General features: G+C 36.6%; 2 protein-coding genes across 3 annotated transcripts; one reads left to right on the top strand and one right to left on the bottom strand.

Moving 5' to 3' along the window:
- Positions 1 to 114: 114 nt before the first annotated feature.
- Positions 115 to 5,147, bottom strand: LOC133522566 (succinate--CoA ligase [GDP-forming] subunit beta, mitochondrial). Its single transcript, XM_061857916.1, has 4 exons — positions 4,235 to 5,147; positions 2,280 to 2,435; positions 1,244 to 1,478; positions 115 to 689 (listed from the first exon to the last, which is right to left on the bottom strand). Exons 1-4 carry the CDS (start codon positions 4,907 to 4,909, stop codon positions 484 to 486), a joined length of 1,272 nt encoding a protein of 423 aa, XP_061713900.1. The 5' UTR covers positions 4,910 to 5,147; the 3' UTR covers positions 115 to 483.
- A 328-nt stretch (positions 5,148 to 5,475) lies between these two features.
- Positions 5,476 to 6,469, top strand: LOC133522577 (small ribosomal subunit protein uS7). 2 transcript variants are annotated; one of them, XM_061857926.1, is made up of 2 exons: positions 5,476 to 5,665; positions 5,753 to 6,469. In XM_061857926.1, the coding sequence occupies exon 2, from the start codon at positions 5,765 to 5,767 to the stop codon at positions 6,422 to 6,424; it is 660 nt and encodes a 219-aa protein (XP_061713910.1). In that variant the 5' UTR covers positions 5,476 to 5,665; positions 5,753 to 5,764; the 3' UTR covers positions 6,425 to 6,469. The 2 variants fall into 2 exon arrangements, with proteins under 2 accessions (XP_061713910.1, XP_061713917.1); XM_061857933.1 differs by having other exon boundaries at positions 5,560 to 5,665; positions 5,736 to 6,469.
- Positions 6,470 to 18,146: the final 11,677 nt, after the last annotated feature.

Below are 18,146 nucleotides of genomic sequence, written 5' to 3' on the forward strand. Positions count from 1 at the left end.
TAATTTTTTTTGTAGATAATGTCCGTCGTCATCTTTTGGGCGTCAAACATTACTTCGTTTTGATAGTATTTACCTTTTAATGTTAACATGCGGAATAAAATAAAAACAGGATACTTCCAATAACAACTCTAATTTTCATACATCGGACGATATAGATTAAAACAAAGCCAAGTACATGGAAGACCATTTCATTGAATAAAAGAAAAATACAAAAACATTATGTACAATTTTAGTATGGTGTTAGCAAATCAGTCTTCAAAATGATTTTGTATTAGTTAAATGGTGTAATACATCTCACTACATAAACTATGATTAACATAACAATTCCTGTAACATAAAAACCTGTAAAGATAATTTTGCATCAACACCATGTTCATCATTAATTCATTACCAACATGAAGTTGTCTCACTTTAAATGTTTGAGGACTAACATTTCATATTGAACATAAAAGTGTTGATTCTTTTGCTTGTTTAGTTTCTTTTTTACTTAGAATTAGCTAATCTCACTGCGGTTTGGGCAGCTTTATCCGCGTCATTTATCATGTGCAAGGGCAAGCCGGACTCCTCAAGGATTTTCTTAGCTGTGGCTGAGTTTGTACCTTGCAGCCTGATGACTATAGGATGCCTTGGTGGGTTTGCTTTGCAAGCTGCCACGATTCCGTTAGCAACTGTAGCACAGTTCACAATGCCTGAAATGGAAAAACTTGTTAATATTTCAGTAGACATACAAGTACATTCCTATTCCTCTACCATAGATAAAGTAGTGCACTGTAGAACCTCGATTATCCTAATTAATTGGGACCAAGACTAGTTTGGATAAATCGAAGTGTGGGTTTTTTGAGATGAGATTAAACAAAAACAACACCTTTTTACATTATTAAACGGTACAGTATATTATAAATTTAAGGTAGTCAGCTGCCGAGATAAGTGATGCCCCCTGGAGACAATTTTCTGTACAGGGTATTTTGTGCAGATCTGCAGTGACTGCAACTAACTACAAATAAAGTTAAAAAAATATAAAACCTGATAAAAGTTTGGATAATCAAAATTCTACTGTGTAACACAACTCTTAGTATATTCTTGTCTATGCCACTACTTAAAAGTGGGCAATTATACTAAATTTCTTAGGATGTGGGTAACCTATCCTGGCCTATCTATGGGTTTGTGCACCATGTCAATATAAGTGACTAACAAAGAGAACAAAAATCATTATTGTAAATTTTTTATTTTATCCATTACTTACCAGCAAGAACATTGACAAATACAACTTTCACTTTCGGATCTGACTCCAAAATCCTCAACGCTGCCGAGACCTGTGCTTGACCCACACCTCCTCCAAGGTCTAAGAAATTTGCAGGCTGGCCACCACTCAGTGCAATCAGGTCCATAGTGGCCATGGCCAGACCAGCCCCATTCACCATACAGCCAATGCTTCCATCCATGTCTATATATGTGAGGTTGAGAGCAGCTGCTTCTTTCTGTAAAAACATGACACAGATGACATTAATCTGGTCAAAACAATTTCATTTGTAAATAAATGCAAAAACCACCACTAAAATCGCATTTTGTTAGGGAGCCAATTTTTGTCCCACAGCAAAAAAGAATAGCCTGCTACAATTTCCCACATAATATGGCATTTTAACCTTTTTTTTTTCATTATTAATGCACTTTTCCACTTAAGACTAGTGGTGGTCGTTGTTTCAATGAACTAAATGTTTCATAAAATAAAATAAAATTAAACTAATGTCAAGCAGTAATGTCAATATTTCAGTGGCTCAGCAGCTCTTTAACAAGTGTGAATGAACAAGACAGAGTGTGGTGTGTTGTTGACAAAATCAAGTAATAAACAGATCAATGTCTGCTCACCTAGTTTTAGTAAGGTAATAAAATCAACCCATTGACAAAAAAACTATCAACTAGTTGGCAACATCAATGTTAATGTTTTGTTTTGTTGAAGCTCCTTACTCCTTAGGCAGAATTGTTGCAAAAGTTTCCAGCTGTCAGCTATAAATAATAGTTCCAAATCTCTCCAGAGTAGCTAAGAACCTAGGCGTTATTGACGGAGCGAAGTGCGCCGTCTATGATTCGATTTTTTCCTCAAGTATTCTAGGTATTGTAGCACCACCTATTTATGTTTTTTTTTCAGACACTTTTTGGTATATGGAAATTTTCTTCCTTGCCTCTACCTTCCGTATATCCAAGACCCTAATTGTGTCTGTTTGACATGCCAAAAGTCTGAATAGTTTGAGGATAGTAAATATGATCTAAGATTGCATTACCTCTCTAGGATCTGATTCAGAATCATCATCCAATGCAAATATCTCTTGCTGCCTGAACTGAGCATTGTCATCAAAGTTGATCTTAGCATCCACAGCAACCACTCGTCCATCGTCTGTCTCCACTAAAGGGTTTATTTCAAGTTGGGTTGCATCCACCTGTAAATAATAATGAAAAATCAACACAGAACTCAATAACTGATTACATCCATAATTATTATTTTGGCAGATTAGATCACTATCTTAGTAGCATGGTTTTATGTTATTAGTTGGGTCCACACAGAGTGTGTATCATCACATGTGCAGTAGTGCAGTGCACATTGTGCGTATGCTCGCACTGTGTGCCCGCCTATTGATTATAACCAATGAGCGGAATTCTTCATAGCAAAAATCAAACTGTCAGAGGGATTGACCTAACTGTTTTATCGACTTATCGATAAATATTTGTCACTTAACTAAACACAGGTGTCCCTAATTAGCTGACCGCCACTGTAAAGAATAAAACAGAAAATACTTTTATGATGTAAATGAACGTAACATTTAGAGCAATATATTGTGGAAGAATCTTTTTTGAAACTGAAATAAGAATCTTACTGTATCCATTTTTTTATTGTTTTCTTTTAGGATTAACCATTTTAGTAACACGGCACGGAAATCACTCATGAAAACTCAAGTGACATAAATGACATATGTGACGCTGACATGATTTACTTACTGGTACGGCAGATCGAGCTCGTCTTCTTGCCACTGCGGAGTGGGAGTCGGGACTGTGGTTGCAAGCTCTACCTTCACCATCCATAGGCACTCTAATCGACAACTCCACTTTTCGACTGGCAGCTTGTTTGCGTTTAGGGACTATAACGAACGTTCCCCATCGCTGCCGTTGTGGTGCCATGGTGGATAGTTATGGTCACCATGGACTCTCTTGTGGCAGAAGCGCCGGCCGCATACCCCGACACGCCACCATCAACGATGTCATCCGAAGGGCCTTTGTCAGTGTCAAAGTTCCGGCCATACTGGAGCCCGTCGGTTTGGCAAGGGACGATGGCAAGAGGCCCGACGGTATGACTCTGGTGCCTTGGAAGTTGGGACGGCCTCTAGTTTGGGATGCCACATGCGTTGACACTCTCGCGCCGTCCCACCTTCCGGGTACCAGCAGTGGTGCTGGTCGTGCCGCGTCCGCGGCCGAAGACCTCAAACGCCGAAAATACGCCACCCTCGTCAGTAGCTACATTTTCGAGGCGTTTGGGGTCGAAACGCTGGGGCCGTGGGGGCCAAGCGCGCGTCGGCTCTACAAGGACCTAGCGTCGCGCCTTATAGATGCCACAGGTGACCAGAGGGCTGGCCAGTATTTTGCTCAAAGGATAAGCATTGCCAGCATTGGCAGCGACTTGGGAGACGTTTTTTATTTACTTTAAGTTTATTTGTAGCCTTTTTTATTATTATTAAGTTTATTTATAGTTTATTGTTATAATTATGTAATATCTGTGAAATAAATCTTACCTTTATCTTCATATCAAAACTTATTTTACTTTAATACGGAGATGCAAATTGCTTATCAAAGAGGTCAAATGTTACAGAATAATCTTTTAAGTTGATTATGGATACCTAATGCGATATTATTCCGTAACATTGATAAGTCGATAAAACAGTTAGGTCAATCCCTCTGACAGTTTGATTTTTGCTATGAAGAATTCCGCTCATTGATTATAACATCAAATTTCAGAGAAAAGTATTTTAAGAAGAAATCCAAAAGAACACAAAGATAATAAATAAGTAATCTAATGAGTTCCTTGACTATTATTATTGTAACAGAAGATACACAATAATACACATTCCTCTCACACTTACAGGCAAGCACAACATGCATATGAAATTAAACATTGAGTGTAATTAAAAAAGATAATAGTTGTAAAATAAACATAGTAGTTAAGATAGTAAACAATTAACTTACATACCTTTGTAAACAATTGCCACATTTTTTTAATCTCCTCAGCACATTTCTTCTTTAGATCACCTTTGAACTCTAAGAAATCTGCAATCTCAATTGCTACAGTATCAGAAATGCCCTCATATATGTCAATGGGCAAAGTCTTCACTAAATGGGGCGTTTTCTCCGCCACAGCCTCTATATCCATGCCACCTGCTGGCGATGCTACCAAAGCTGCACCATTAAAACTTCTATCCATTATTATGCTCAAATATGTCTCGCGTTTGATGTTTACACTCTCGGCCACCATGACTTTTTCTACTTTTATGCCTTCCTTTGGAGTCTGTTTGGTTATTAATTTATGACCTAACATATTTTTTGCTAAGCCCATTATGTCTTTGGGATTTTTGGTCAAATGAACTCCCCCTTTAAATCCATTATCGAAATGACCTTTACCTCTGCCGCCGGCTAGGATCTGGGCCTTCACCACGTACTCATCAGCTTTGAAGTCGCCGAGTGGTTTAGGATCTAGTTTGGTATCAATAATACGGAAGTCCTGAACTGATACCTGATGCTTCCTTAATAGATCTTTGCTGTGGTACTCTTGTAGGTTCAAGAATCTTCTCGTGCTCACTTGAGTATTACATTTCGAAGCCAGAAAGGTGAAAAGTTTAATATTCTTGGTATTTTTCATCGCAGCCATAGCGACCGAACTTTGTACACCTGTTTCTAACCTTGGTGTTAAATTATGTATTGATTATGAGGTCACTGCAAAAACGCCTATTGTTACCTCGCTTCGATATTATCACAATAGATAGGGTCTCCGGCCGGCGTAAAAGATAGATAAGGGTAGACAGAGGAAAACTTATCTACTTTGATGGGGACCGAAGCACATCTCACGCACAGTGAAATGTCAAAAGTTTGACATTACGACACGTTTCATTTCACTCTGATCTCAGTGCATTAGTACACGACGCTGTAACATATACTGCTATGTTATAATGTAACGTAGTGATTGATAATGTAGTACCTGGCACATAAAACGTAGTGATTATATGCTCTTTGGCACATGCCTCCATTTCGCTAACGGCCTACGTAGCTCAATGCGGGGAATGGGCATAAGAATCAAGTAAAATGAGGGAAAACGAAAATATTAATAGTATATTGTCACATTGAATACGCTACAACTTGTTATTAAGCTCGGAAAGAAGAAAATTTACGATTGTTTACTTTTTTTAGAACAGTCAATATATTTTGCTGTCAAAAAACATATACATATAATATGTCTTTATTCTGCCCTATGTACACACATCTTAATTTATTAATATGAGTAACTAAAATATTTACTTTATCATGGCAACACTAAAAGTGTGATGCCAACTTCACGTTTCTAATCCACTTCCTTTTTACCGTGTTCCACTGACAACACAAGGTTAGGTCACTATTTCTTAGCCTAAAAGTAAGTATTTTTCATTTAAATAGTAGTGAAATTATACAAAATGTGTGTGATTTATCATGTTTTAACACAGTAATCGTTTGTTTATAGGCTGAAATAATCATGGCTGATGAAAGCTGGGTTGATGACGGCATGGACGCAGGCAGCGTGGCCGTCGACAACGCGCCCCTACCCCAAGCGGCCGATATTCCCGAAATCAAGCTTTTTGGGCGATGGAGCTGCTACGATGTCCAGGTTTCGGACATGTCCCTGCAAGATTACATCTCCGTGAAGGAGAAATACGCCAAGTATTTACCACACTCAGCTGGTAGGTACGCACACAAGCGTTTCCGCAAAGCTCAGTGCCCCATCGTGGAGCGTCTGACGAACTCCCTGATGATGCATGGTCGCAACAACGGCAAGAAGCTGATGGCCGTAAGAATCGTGAAACACGCTTTCGAAATCATCCACTTGCTAACCGGTGAGAACCCCCTGCAAGTCCTTGTGACGGCCATCATCAACTCCGGGCCCCGTGAAGACTCCACCAGAATCGGTCGCGCCGGTACCGTGCGTCGTCAGGCCGTGGACGTGTCGCCGCTGCGTCGCGTCAACCAGGCTATCTGGCTGCTGTGCACGGGTGCCCGCGAGGCCGCCTTCAGAAACATCAAGACTATCGCGGAGTGCGTCGCCGACGAGCTCATCAATGCTGCCAAGGGTTCCTCCAACTCTTATGCTATCAAGAAGAAGGACGAGCTGGAGCGTGTCGCTAAATCCAACCGTTAATTGTTAAATGTAAGGGCTGGACTCAATAAAAAAGTAAGAAATCCACTGATTGTTTTATTAACTTTTATACTCAAAGTAACCTTTTAATCAAAATTTGCCAGTAAATATCAATATGTTTTATACTTATCTAAAAGAAAAAAGTGGTAACTGACATTACAGTCTCGCAGAATTACCCATACTCATTTTCTAGGACTAAGTACTCCTAAGCTTGGCTTCTTGGTCTCGGGTTAATGTTATGGTTCCCGTGTGATGAATTGATAATGCAGCCCATTATCTCTTTATTAATGATAGTATAGTTACTGCTCTGAATTTGGTATTAAGAGTAGTTAAACAAACTCTCATCCTGTGCAATAACTTAAGCAATATTTGTAGTTAGGTAAAGTTAATTACATGTAGACTTACTACATCTCGACTGAGTAGCAGTATATATAATATGTATATAAATTATTCTTGCAACAGCTTGGATGGACAATAGAATTTTATTTATTTGCAATACCTGTATATCGGGAATCATGGAAATCAAGGGGAGAGGCCTTTGCCCAGCAGTGGGACATTCAAACAGCCTAACAAAAAAAAAACTGTTCAATACTAATTTAGAGGATAACAAAACAAAAATGCCTTTAGCGAATTGTAAATGTAATGATGTTCTTCGATTTGCGAATGATTTTATCCCATGTACAGTTAGACCTATGTTACATATGCAAGTGTATTTAATTTTTAGGGTTCCGTAGCCAAATGGCAATAAAACGGAACCCTTATAGATTCGTCATGTCCGTCTGTCTGTCCGATTATGTCACAGCCACTTTTCCGAAACTATAAGAGCTATACTGTTCAAACTTGGTAAGTAGATGTATTCTATGAACCGCATTAAGATGTTAACACAAAAATAGAAAAAAAAAAACAATAAATTTTGGGGGTTCCGCATACTTAGAACTGAAACTCAAAAAATCTTTTTTCATCAAACCCATACGTGTGGGGTATCTATGGATAGGTCTTTAAAAATGATATTGAGGCAGGGGGGTGTCACTACGCAGTTTAGGTATATTTGGCCGGCGCGCCTCTCGCGCAGGCGTATAGCAGCGGGCTGCCGCTCGGCTCGCACGATCACGATAGTCGTGTCACGTGGCGCTCGCGCAAATTTTAAAATACGCAATGGATTTGAAACCTAAATCTCGATCTAATCCGTATAAAAGATGTCTATATATATGTAAAAGATGTCTGTTTACTGATGTCTGAATAAACGGAAGAACAAGGAAGCAGATATAACATTTTTTTAAATTCTGGACGATATCGAAAGTTAAGTCATTTTTATGAATTTAAACTTTAAACCATAACATAAATACTCATTAATCAAATTCGATAACATTTTGATTTGTTTTGTTTGCATAAAACTAAAGCGCTTTAGACCAAATTAAAATGAATTATGCATTCCTAAGCTTAGACTAGGTAAATACCTACTTCTAAGAATTTTTCAATAGCCTGGGGGGTAAGGTCAATTAAGCACCTACTAAATTATTCCTTATGAATAACTTATAGGTACACACATATATCAACAACAATGTATCACAAAATGTTAAACAAGAAGGTACCTATAATTACGTCGTCAAGTAGGTTGATGATTGATATAGTCTAAGAGCTAGTGACCTTTTCCCGAATCGTACTTTCTTTTCAACAATTTCGACATTCACACAACAAAACATATTTTTCACCACACCCGCTCGTACAGGCTGATTTTACCCTTTAAAAACAGTGAGTAAAGTTGCATTTTATCCTCTAGAGAGTTAACGTAATTAGATTTTGATTTGTTGTTCACGCGTTAATTAGCTTGTTGGATAGACTAATAATACTTAAACGATTATTTTGAATAATAAATATTACATACAATTAATATTTATTACATGTAATAAAAATTGTTGCAATTAAAACAAATTGTAGTTTCCTCGCATAGGTGTGGTTAAATAGTTATTTATTATACAAGGGGGCAAAGTTGTTGTTTAACTTCTTGTTATTATTAGTGTTGAGTTGCTCACTCGTGAGGCACCTCATTTGTACCACTCACTTTGTTAAATTGTCGCAGAACTTCACACCGCATAAATGTCATACATCACTCCTCAATTAATTTTACTCATTTACTCGCGCGCATCACACACAGCTCTTACCACTCAAACACTTCAAATTTAAAAAAAAACTCTCAGCCTTTCAAACTCACTCGCGTTCCTCACAACTCGCAAGAGAGTCGCGAGGCGCTCGGTGCTCGCCGACATTCAAATGAAGAAATGAGTCATTGACGTCATCGTATTCATCGCTCATACTATCAACTGTCCAACTACAAACCTTATTGCAAGGACAAAAGGTCCACCGAGAAATGCGTTGTGTTTATACCATTCACTCGCCTCACTGTGACATCCCCTCAAAAATCCTTTCAAAATGAAACAATGAATTGGATTTACCGAAAGAGGGAGTGAGACAGACACGCGCCGTGCTTCAATAACACCTCATCGAAAATACGTTAAAAATGAAACACGAAAGAAAACAAGCGTAAGCGTCCGCAAGCTTACATACATATTACGCCATTTTGATCCTAGCATTGCTAAGTTACTTGTCAAAAGCGAAAAATCTAAGTCATCAAAGAACCTACCGAAGAAAGTTTTTTTCTCTGTCGCACTTGTAATTTCATACGTAAGTGCGACAGCAAAGCAAAACTTCGTGGTTCGCGGTAGGCCTCCATATTTGTTAGCTATTATTGTACTAACGCGCATACCAGTATAACCTGACCTCAAGACTCATATTGCTGGTGTCATGTATAATCTGAATCAATTAGACTGGACAGTGAAATGGTTACTTGATAAGCGATTGAAATGCCAACCAAGTCTCACTGGGCATTTACGAAGCTTGCTTAAAAACAGTTATCGTTTAAGAGACCAAAATATTATTTAAATTATTGAAATATAATATAGTGGCGTACAAAAAATATGATAATTTACATTAGTTTATTAATAAAAAAAGTAAATATAATTTGTATAGGTGAAATAAACATGTACATTTTAACGATTTGAATTTGTAATACTTTTTGTTAACGTGCTTCGTAAACTATTTCGATCATTTATGATTTTGACATATTTATAATACGAGAAACTCGAAAAAGTTGTTCGTAATCTTTAGTTGTGTTTTATAAATAGTGATCAGTGACCATTCTTATAATTATGCCAAAATAACAATATATTAACATTGTTTTCGCGATAAAATATACCTGTGGGTCTTTCGTTGTGTCTTTTGCATACAAAAATCAAGTGTATATTACACGCCGGTGGCATTACCGCGCGAACGTTATTGAGGCTTTCGTTTGTTATCATATTACAATGATATTATTACTGATAAATTATGAGGTGGTAAGTTAGTAATTTCTATATAATAATGGTACAAACAATATTGGATTTGTTCTCCTTAGTTTGTTAATTGTTTGTTTGGTAGTTTATGGTTAGTATTTATTTCAATATATGAATGTTAAACTTAAAATGATATCAAGTAGCAAAAATTGATACTGAACAATCTAACAATAAAAATAATAAACTGCTAAATTAGAACAAGTTTCATAAAAGCATCAAATTAAGTTGCAATAGGATGTATGTACTTTAACTCCTTAGTTTGATTCTTAAATGTATGTCTTCTGTTGTTAAAGTTCTGTTTTAAACCTCCAGAATTGCACTCCAATTAAATATTTAAAAGGAAGTTTAGCAATGCCTAAATATATATTTACATTAAATATGGTTTGCTGCCGTTGGAGTTGATGGAATAGTCGATGCTGCAAAACTGCTAGTACCACTCCTCATTTGAAGTAAGACATTGTAACACCTCATTTTAGAGAATGAGGTACTCATACAAACTCATTTTAAATTGATGTCCTACCCATCACTAGTTATTATATCCAGACCCGAGGCAGCGAAAGATTTCAAAATTGATCCACGAGCGTAGCGAGTGGTTCAAATAGTGGAATTTTGAGCGTGTGAGGGCTTCGAAGCACGAGAGGTTGAACAAATTTTGCCACCGAGTGCCTTCTCAGGAAATAAATGAGTACGTTCAAAAATTAGGGATTGCATTTACACACAATTTTAAGCACTATTTACACGGAAATCCTCGAAGTGAAATATTTCAATTACTGCAAGAGATTCATTTACGTAGGTAATTGCCATATTCGTGTTTCCCTGCGGACTATTTATTAAGATTGTATATTTTCAACTCTGAGATTTAATAATCGAACTTTTAAATTTGGGATAAATCAATTAAATAATAGTTAAAAGTAAAACAATTCAAAGATAATGTTGTAATAAACACATTTGATTTTTATTATTATTATTATTATTTAATAAGCAGGCAGGCAGTTTGACAACTGATATGACCTGTATCCAATATTCATAAAGATAGTTATCATGAACGAGTAGTAGATATCATGTGCTTGTCTAATTTATTTTTAAACTGGTTCACATTTGGTGCTGAAACCACTACTTCTGGGAGCCTGTTCCAAGCCCTCACCACTCGATTGCTGAAAAAGTGTTTGTATGGGTTACTGTGAGCCCTATGCCTTTCCAACTTTAAATGATGACCTCTCAGACGGTTGTTGTTGTTGCGCTTGAACATCTCTTGGAAATCCTTGAGGTCATAGTGCCCAGATAGTATTTTGTACGTCTCTATTAGGTCGCCACGTTCTCTGCGGTGCTTTAGAGTGGGTGCGGTGTTTTTGTACCTATTTGTATTTTATTTCGTTACAAATACTCAGTTAAACGCCCATCGGTCCAATAAACTAACTTAACAATTAACATAATTAAGTTGCCAGCTCTTAGACTATGATTATAGCGCGTCGTCTTGGAAGCCAGCGTAAAGGCGGCGGCGCCCGATCGGGTCGCATTTCTTCTTTAGTTCCCGGAGTCCTTACTTAGTAAAAGTTAAAATAGACATCCTTAATTTATTGAATATTGGTTGCCCAGAAACAATATTAGGAACTGACCGACATATATTTCCGTGAGATGAGAATCAGACATACTATCTCCGGATAAAAATTTTATGTTTACAGAATCAACGTTTGTAATTCCTACATAATTATTTACCTTAAAAATAATTAGTAGGTATAGGTACAAAAACTTGTCAAGTGACAACCATGTGCCGGCACTCACAGCTGGGTCATAAAACTGCGGTGCGCAAAGAAGATTCACGGTTCGTGCGCGGTTATAAGTTTCAATTTTGCTTGCAGGCGGCGAGTATAGGTATAATTTTATACCTAAATCTGACTTTTGTGAAGGAGTGAACTTTATGTACGGTAGTACTATTAGTTATTCTGTGGCACCACCAACTACGACCGATTTTGAAGTAAATATCGCATTATAATGATCCATAAAAGTGTGAATTTGGACCCATATCGGAAGACAAGCGCCAAGCAAGGGTAGCGCCTGAACTAGACTTTTCTTCATTCTTTCTACGCGGTCCGAGGTTACTGGTACAAAAGTTATTTGTTTTCTCAAAGTATTTTGCCTTAATGTCTCAAATACCATTAATTGACCTAAGTGGTCTGATTCTAAATTACTGATAACTTTTTTAGTAATAGGAACAATATCAGTCAAAATATTATCTATACAGGTTGCACAAGTAGCAGTCACTCTAGTAGGCTCCATAAACATGTGGTTGAGATTACCAGATTTGAAAAGATTCAATAATCTACAAGACATTGTTGAATTTTCCAAAATATTTACATTGAAGTAGGCGCATATAAATAGTTTCTTACTAGAAGATGATATTTTAAGTAGCACAGATTCCATTACACTTTCAAATATTTCAAAATTACTTAATGGCGGCCTATACACACAGACAACAATAATTTGCTCCAATTCTACTGCACTTAGTTCCGTGCATTGTGTGCGTTGTGTGTCCGTTCAACAGACATGGATTCAATATCCTTACGTTCCTTTAATTTTAACTGACCATTTAATATAATTAACGACCCACCATGTATGGAACTAATTCTGGTGAACGAACTTCCCACCTGATGATTATTAAATTGAGGCATTAATTCATTATTTGTTAACCAATGTTCAGTAATACATAAAATATCAACATAAAAATCATTCATAAAAAGTTCAATCTGTAAATCTTTTCCTCTAATACGAGTACATTGAATGTTTTGATGCACCAGGTGGATATACTTTCCATGTTTACAGTATTTTTCATTATATTTATTTAAAACTAAATTTCCAGAGACAGAATCTTTTGTCTTAACAGCTAGTTTAAATAATTGGTAGCTAGTTTAATTGCGAAATATTTAAAAAATGGGTAAAAAATGTTTTGTGTGACAGGTTGTAGAAGTGAAAGTTTTGCTGATTGTGGTATATATTATTACAGGTGAACCACAATCATTCATTATTAACTCAATTTTAAGATAAAAATACAAGACGAGAATTGTCAAACTCATTAGGGTGACCATGATGTCGGCACGATGTGAATCAGTTTTACACAATTCTTAATGTACTTAAGTAAGTTTATCTAATCAGGTATGTCTATATTTCGGCATGATTAAATTGGTCAAATGATAGCTATTACAGAATAATTAATTGCAAAAATTGAAATCCAAAGTCCGAAACGGTTTTCCTAACTATTTATATATACCTAATCGATTCGATGTAGGTTGGACACACATTTCCGTCAGTAGAAAAAGGCGGCAAATTTAAAAAAACTAGTTGCAATCACAGATCTACGATGAGTAGATGACGCTTAAAGAATTAAAGATAGTTAAAGTGTGCAAAACGTAAGCCATCACGCATATGAATATACCATGAGTGCGAAAGAGGCAGACTACAAATGAAAAATTGTGACCATTTTTGAGTTCTACAGTGGCGGCTAACGGCCGCCATTTATTAATTTTCAAACACATGCCCGGCATCGTAACACCGTAAGTATTTTAATTAGAAAATATAAATCTCATCCATATGGAATTCAGGGCATAACCGCGGAAATCGAAGTTCATCAATTGCGTGCGTTTTTCTCTGTCACTCTTAATACGTCTTAGTGAGAGTAAAAGAGAAATCTCCCCGCAATTTGCGAATTACGGTTTTTGCGGTAGGCCCCCAGTTATTAGTATTTGTAAGCGAGAGCGAATATCGAAAGAAGTTACGGCGGACCACCTTCCTCACGATCGATCATGGTGGCGGTCCGGTACGCCTATCAGCTATCAGTAACAGCTTTTAGAACGACTAAATTAAGTAAGATTTTATGAAGCGTTTTACAGAAGAGAATAAACTATATCCATCCCTTTTCAGGGGCCATAATACTAGCACAGCAAAAAGACATAATTCATAATTCATAATTGATTTATTGTCTGTAGAACACGGGTAGATACAATGATGGAACATAATAATATAGGATCACCATGGTCTTGCCATTAGGCGTACAAACAGTTAAACTTATTATCTAGGTACTTACTACTACTTAATACATAAGTCATGCAAATCACAATACATTTACGTAAGTTAACAAAAGCGGTCTCATATTTAATATTACACGATGATGTTACAATGTGTCACAGAGGTACTCTTGAATGGAGTAGTGGGCTTTTTTTGATAAAAAGTCGTGCAAAATTTTCTTAAAATGTTTTTGATTATTACAGTTTAATATACATTTTGGGAGTTTATTATATAATTTGGGTGCCATTCCAAATACACTTTTGGAAAGTAAGGCCGTTTTGAATGGTTTTGCGTATATTTCTCCTTGATGTCTAATGCTATTAAGTTTTGTATATTGACCTATGTTAAATTTTACATGTATAGCTACTTCATAGATGAAAAGGCAAGGCAAAGTTAATATTTGATGTTTTGTGTACAAGGGTTTACATGACTCTAAAGATTTTTCATAACATGCTGCTCTAAGACATCTCTTTTGTGCTCTAAATGCTCTTTCTCTATCTGTGGAGTTTCCCCAGAACATAACTCCATACCGTAAAGTGGACGTTACGTAGGCGTGATACGCTGTAAGCACAGTAGACTGATTAGCTACTTTCCTTAGGTTATATAAAGCGTAAGAATATTGGTCTAGTTTACTACATACTACATCGATTTGATTTTTCCATGTCAATTTATTGTCTAAATGTAATCCTAAAAAGCGTGTCATTTCAGTTTCGTCTATCTGTGTATTCCTATTATTAATATTTAAGTCAATCGTTTTATTAACTCTTTGTCTAAAATTCATTATTTTTGTTTTAGATAAATTTATTTTCAGATTGTTTTTGTTCATCCATTCAATTATTCGTTCAAGCGTTCTATTAATGTTTAGTTGGTATGTCTCTAAATCTGAGTCTTCTCCTGAGATGATTACCGTGCTGTCATCAGCAAAGAGTATCATAGGATATTCAACGGCTAGTGGAAGATCATTAATATATACGTTGAACAGTAAAGGACCTAAAACGCTACCCTGTGGTACCCCGCGTATTACTTCTTGTGTATCTGATGAGAACGTGCATTCAATTTTACTGTCTAAACATATTCTATTCACTTGAGTAATTTGTTTCCGATTTCTTAAATAAGATTTGATCAAATCGTGGGCATTACCTCGTATACCATATCTGTATAGCATATTTAACAATAATTCATGGTCGACGAAGTCAAAGGCCTTCGTCATATCCATGTATACTGCGCATACCGGTATTATTTTGTCTACTTTTTCCATGATTATCTGTAGTAATTCATATATAGCCATGTTTATTGATTTGGTTTTTCGAAACCCCTTCTGCTGTTTGGCAAATAAGTCCTTCTTTTCAAAGTACGAATTAATATTCAGATTATAGACAGTAAGATTCTCTCTGACTATGCACAAATGAGAAAAGATCTTGGCCTAACTATATATTCGACGTTATCCTAATATCCCAGATACATATAACTCATGGTCACCCTAATTAGAAAGAGATGCAACGGCCCACCTTGACTTCTCATGTGGACACAATTTTTGGCCAATGTACCCTATTCGGTTAATTTTATAAGTCCGTGCTCCAGAGACAGTCAAAACATTTTATAATAATTTTATATTAAAAAAGATTGTAGCACCGCTCGCAGACGTACTGCTCGATAAAATTAAGTATATGAATCGTTCCAGAAAAATGTCGAAGATGTTAGACAAGGCATGGAGCTGTTTCAGTTAACGTTGTTAGTACTGGTCGATTTCTCAAATGCATTTAATGCGGTTAACCATCATGACCTTTTACTAGCCTGCCTTAGTCACTTGAATATGTCATCGTCGTCGGTTCAGTGGTTTTCTTCTTATCTTCAAGATCGCCGTCAATCAGTTCGTGCCGACCGAACCTTCTCCGACTGGTGTGATCTCTCTGCTGGAGTTCCACAGGGCGGCATTCTATCACCTCTACTTTTTTCAATTTTTATCAATATCGTCACTCCTAACATTAACTGCTCTTACCATCTTTATGCTGACGATTTGCAGCTTTACACACATGCGAACGTTAAGGACATGGATCATGCAGTCTCTATCATGAATAGCAATTTAAGCCGTCTTTCTGCTTGGTCACGTTCTTTTGGGATCGTAGTTAATCCAACCAAATGTCAAGCGATCGTACTTGGGAGCCCACGAATGCTCGCGTTGACGGATTTACATAGGTACTTTAACACCGATCAGGTTTGAGGATGTCGTGATACCGGTATCACCTAAAGTGAGAAACCTGGGTCTGATTCTCAGATCATAGAAAGTACTAGATGGCTGACGGAGGCGTGGCGCGTGTCGCCGCGACATGGCCACATCGTGGCCATACCGGTCCGCCATAAGACAGTAGCAAATTAGCTGTCATTGAACAATGTGCGCGTCAATTTTATTGAAATGCCGAATTATAGCGTTATTTTGTGTCGAAATAGGAGTGCATCCAAAAACTGTAAGGATCATGGAGTTACATACCACATGTGAGTACATTTTTTTTCACGTATTAGTCAATAAAACCACACATTTTAACAAATAAATCCAGTGACATGATTTTTCTGAGTCAGACCATGTCGTCACACAAACGCGTGGCAATTTGTCTATGCATTCTACATTGACGCTTTGGCATGGAAAACTATTTGTAGTGTCCTAAGCAACGGCGCAATGCATTAAACCGCTAACGATATTCACAGGGGCTTTATTGTTTCTTGGTACGACCGCCAACCGCTTCCTTCACTGACGCCGCGAAGTAGAGTGGTGATCGTGCATATAATTGATCTTTGAGCGTTATCGATAAAAATGTTTGGATATAGTGTGTATGAAAGTAATTTTATTTTTCAAGTAAAATTTTACATTTATTTAATATGCACCTAATGTTTAATTTAATACCTATTAATTTGGATTAAAAATCGAATAGGTACGCCAAAAAATTAACTGATTTAATTAAGTACAATTTATTTATAACATTATAGTTTATACCTATAAGTATATTTTATTCAGGTTCTTAGCAACGATTCGAATAACTGCACTAGGTATAATCAAATATGTTCATGATTGCAATTTTTTCAGTTTCCCGAAAAATCCCAGTATTAAAGGAAAATGGATATATGCTACATGTAGAGGCCCTAACTGGTTTCCGAGCGAGAAAAGGGTTATTTGTTCGGATCATTTTCAAGAAAAATAAATAAATAAATCCAAAGTACTATCAGAAAGATTTTTACTGATAATTATGATTACTCTTTCCTTATTATTCGTGCATATGATTTAAAAGCTTATTTAATGGTGCATTATACTTACAATATAATTTACTGTAACTTGCTTTCGCAGTTCTTCATAACTCTATGGAACATGCTGGAATTGCTTTCAATTGGTGACGAAATATGCTCAGTGGCGGATTTACCAGCAGGCTGAGTAGGCTCGAGCCTAGGGCGGCAGATTTTGGGGGCGGCAAATTTGGGGAACGATTTTTTTTTTTTTACCTCAGAAATCAAAAAGATTTTTCTATGACGGTTTTCTGATGTCTTACAGATAGAAGTCTGCAACAAATTTTGTCGATGACTTTTCTCTCTCACTTGTCATTGCACATTCCGAGAATAGCAAACTTCCATATTCTAGAGTAAAACAGCTAGTTCGCCGCCCCTCAAGCAGTAATCGGCCTCTCGCCTCTGCGCCCTTTGCCCACACTTCTTATGAGTGAAAAGAGCGCAATTGTAAAAAATATGCCCCTCTTCCCACTAATAACCCATACATGCCAGTCTTACTACTGGTTGGAGGCTACGAACTGGATGGTTTGTATATAATTTTTCGATTTTTATTCGAATATAATGAATAATTTAGTGAATAATTTTACCGATTTCAATCTAATGTATCGACTAAATATTACGTGTTTCACATGTGAAAATTATTTTACGTGCAATTTCAACGAAATTTTGCATTGTAAAAATAATGTATGATATGACAATTGTTGAGGCAAGGGCGGCAAAAACTATTCAGCCTATACCTTGAAAATTTGTAAATCCGCCACTGAATATGCTATAATAAACGGAAACTATTTTTTTAACGAAACACTGATTTTTACTCCGTTTTGTGAAGTACAATCCAGGCGAGCACTCGCGTCTAACGACAATCCCAAAGTAAACAATTTAAACAAACATTACATCAAATAATGACTAAAATTTAAACCAATTTGATTAGTTTAGCATAAACAAGCTTTCGCATCATGGTACATTTTTTAAAAAATTAAAAGCTTTGTATTACATTTTATCAG

The sequence above is a fragment of the Cydia pomonella genome, chromosome 1 (genome assembly GCF_033807575.1).
Source record: "Cydia pomonella isolate Wapato2018A chromosome 1, ilCydPomo1, whole genome shotgun sequence".
Classification (NCBI taxonomy): Eukaryota; Metazoa; Arthropoda; class Insecta; order Lepidoptera; family Tortricidae; genus Cydia; species Cydia pomonella.

Bases quoted from the DNA above. Each gene is read 5' to 3' on its own strand.
- LOC133522577 (XM_061857926.1), top strand. From the start codon at position 5,765: ATGGCTGATGAAAGCTGGGTTGATGACGGCATGGACGCAGGCAGCGTG.
- LOC133522566 (XM_061857916.1), bottom strand. From the start codon at position 4,909: ATGGCTGCGATGAAAAATACCAAGAATATTAAACTTTTCACCTTTCTG. The intron at 2,436-4,234 runs GTATGTAAGTTA...TATTATTTACAG, and splicing joins TGTGGCAATTGTTTACAAAG to GTGGATGCAACCCAACTTGA. The intron at 690-1,243 runs GTAAGTAATGGA...TTTCCATTTCAG, and splicing joins ATTTGTCAATGTTCTTGCTG to GCATTGTGAACTGTGCTACA.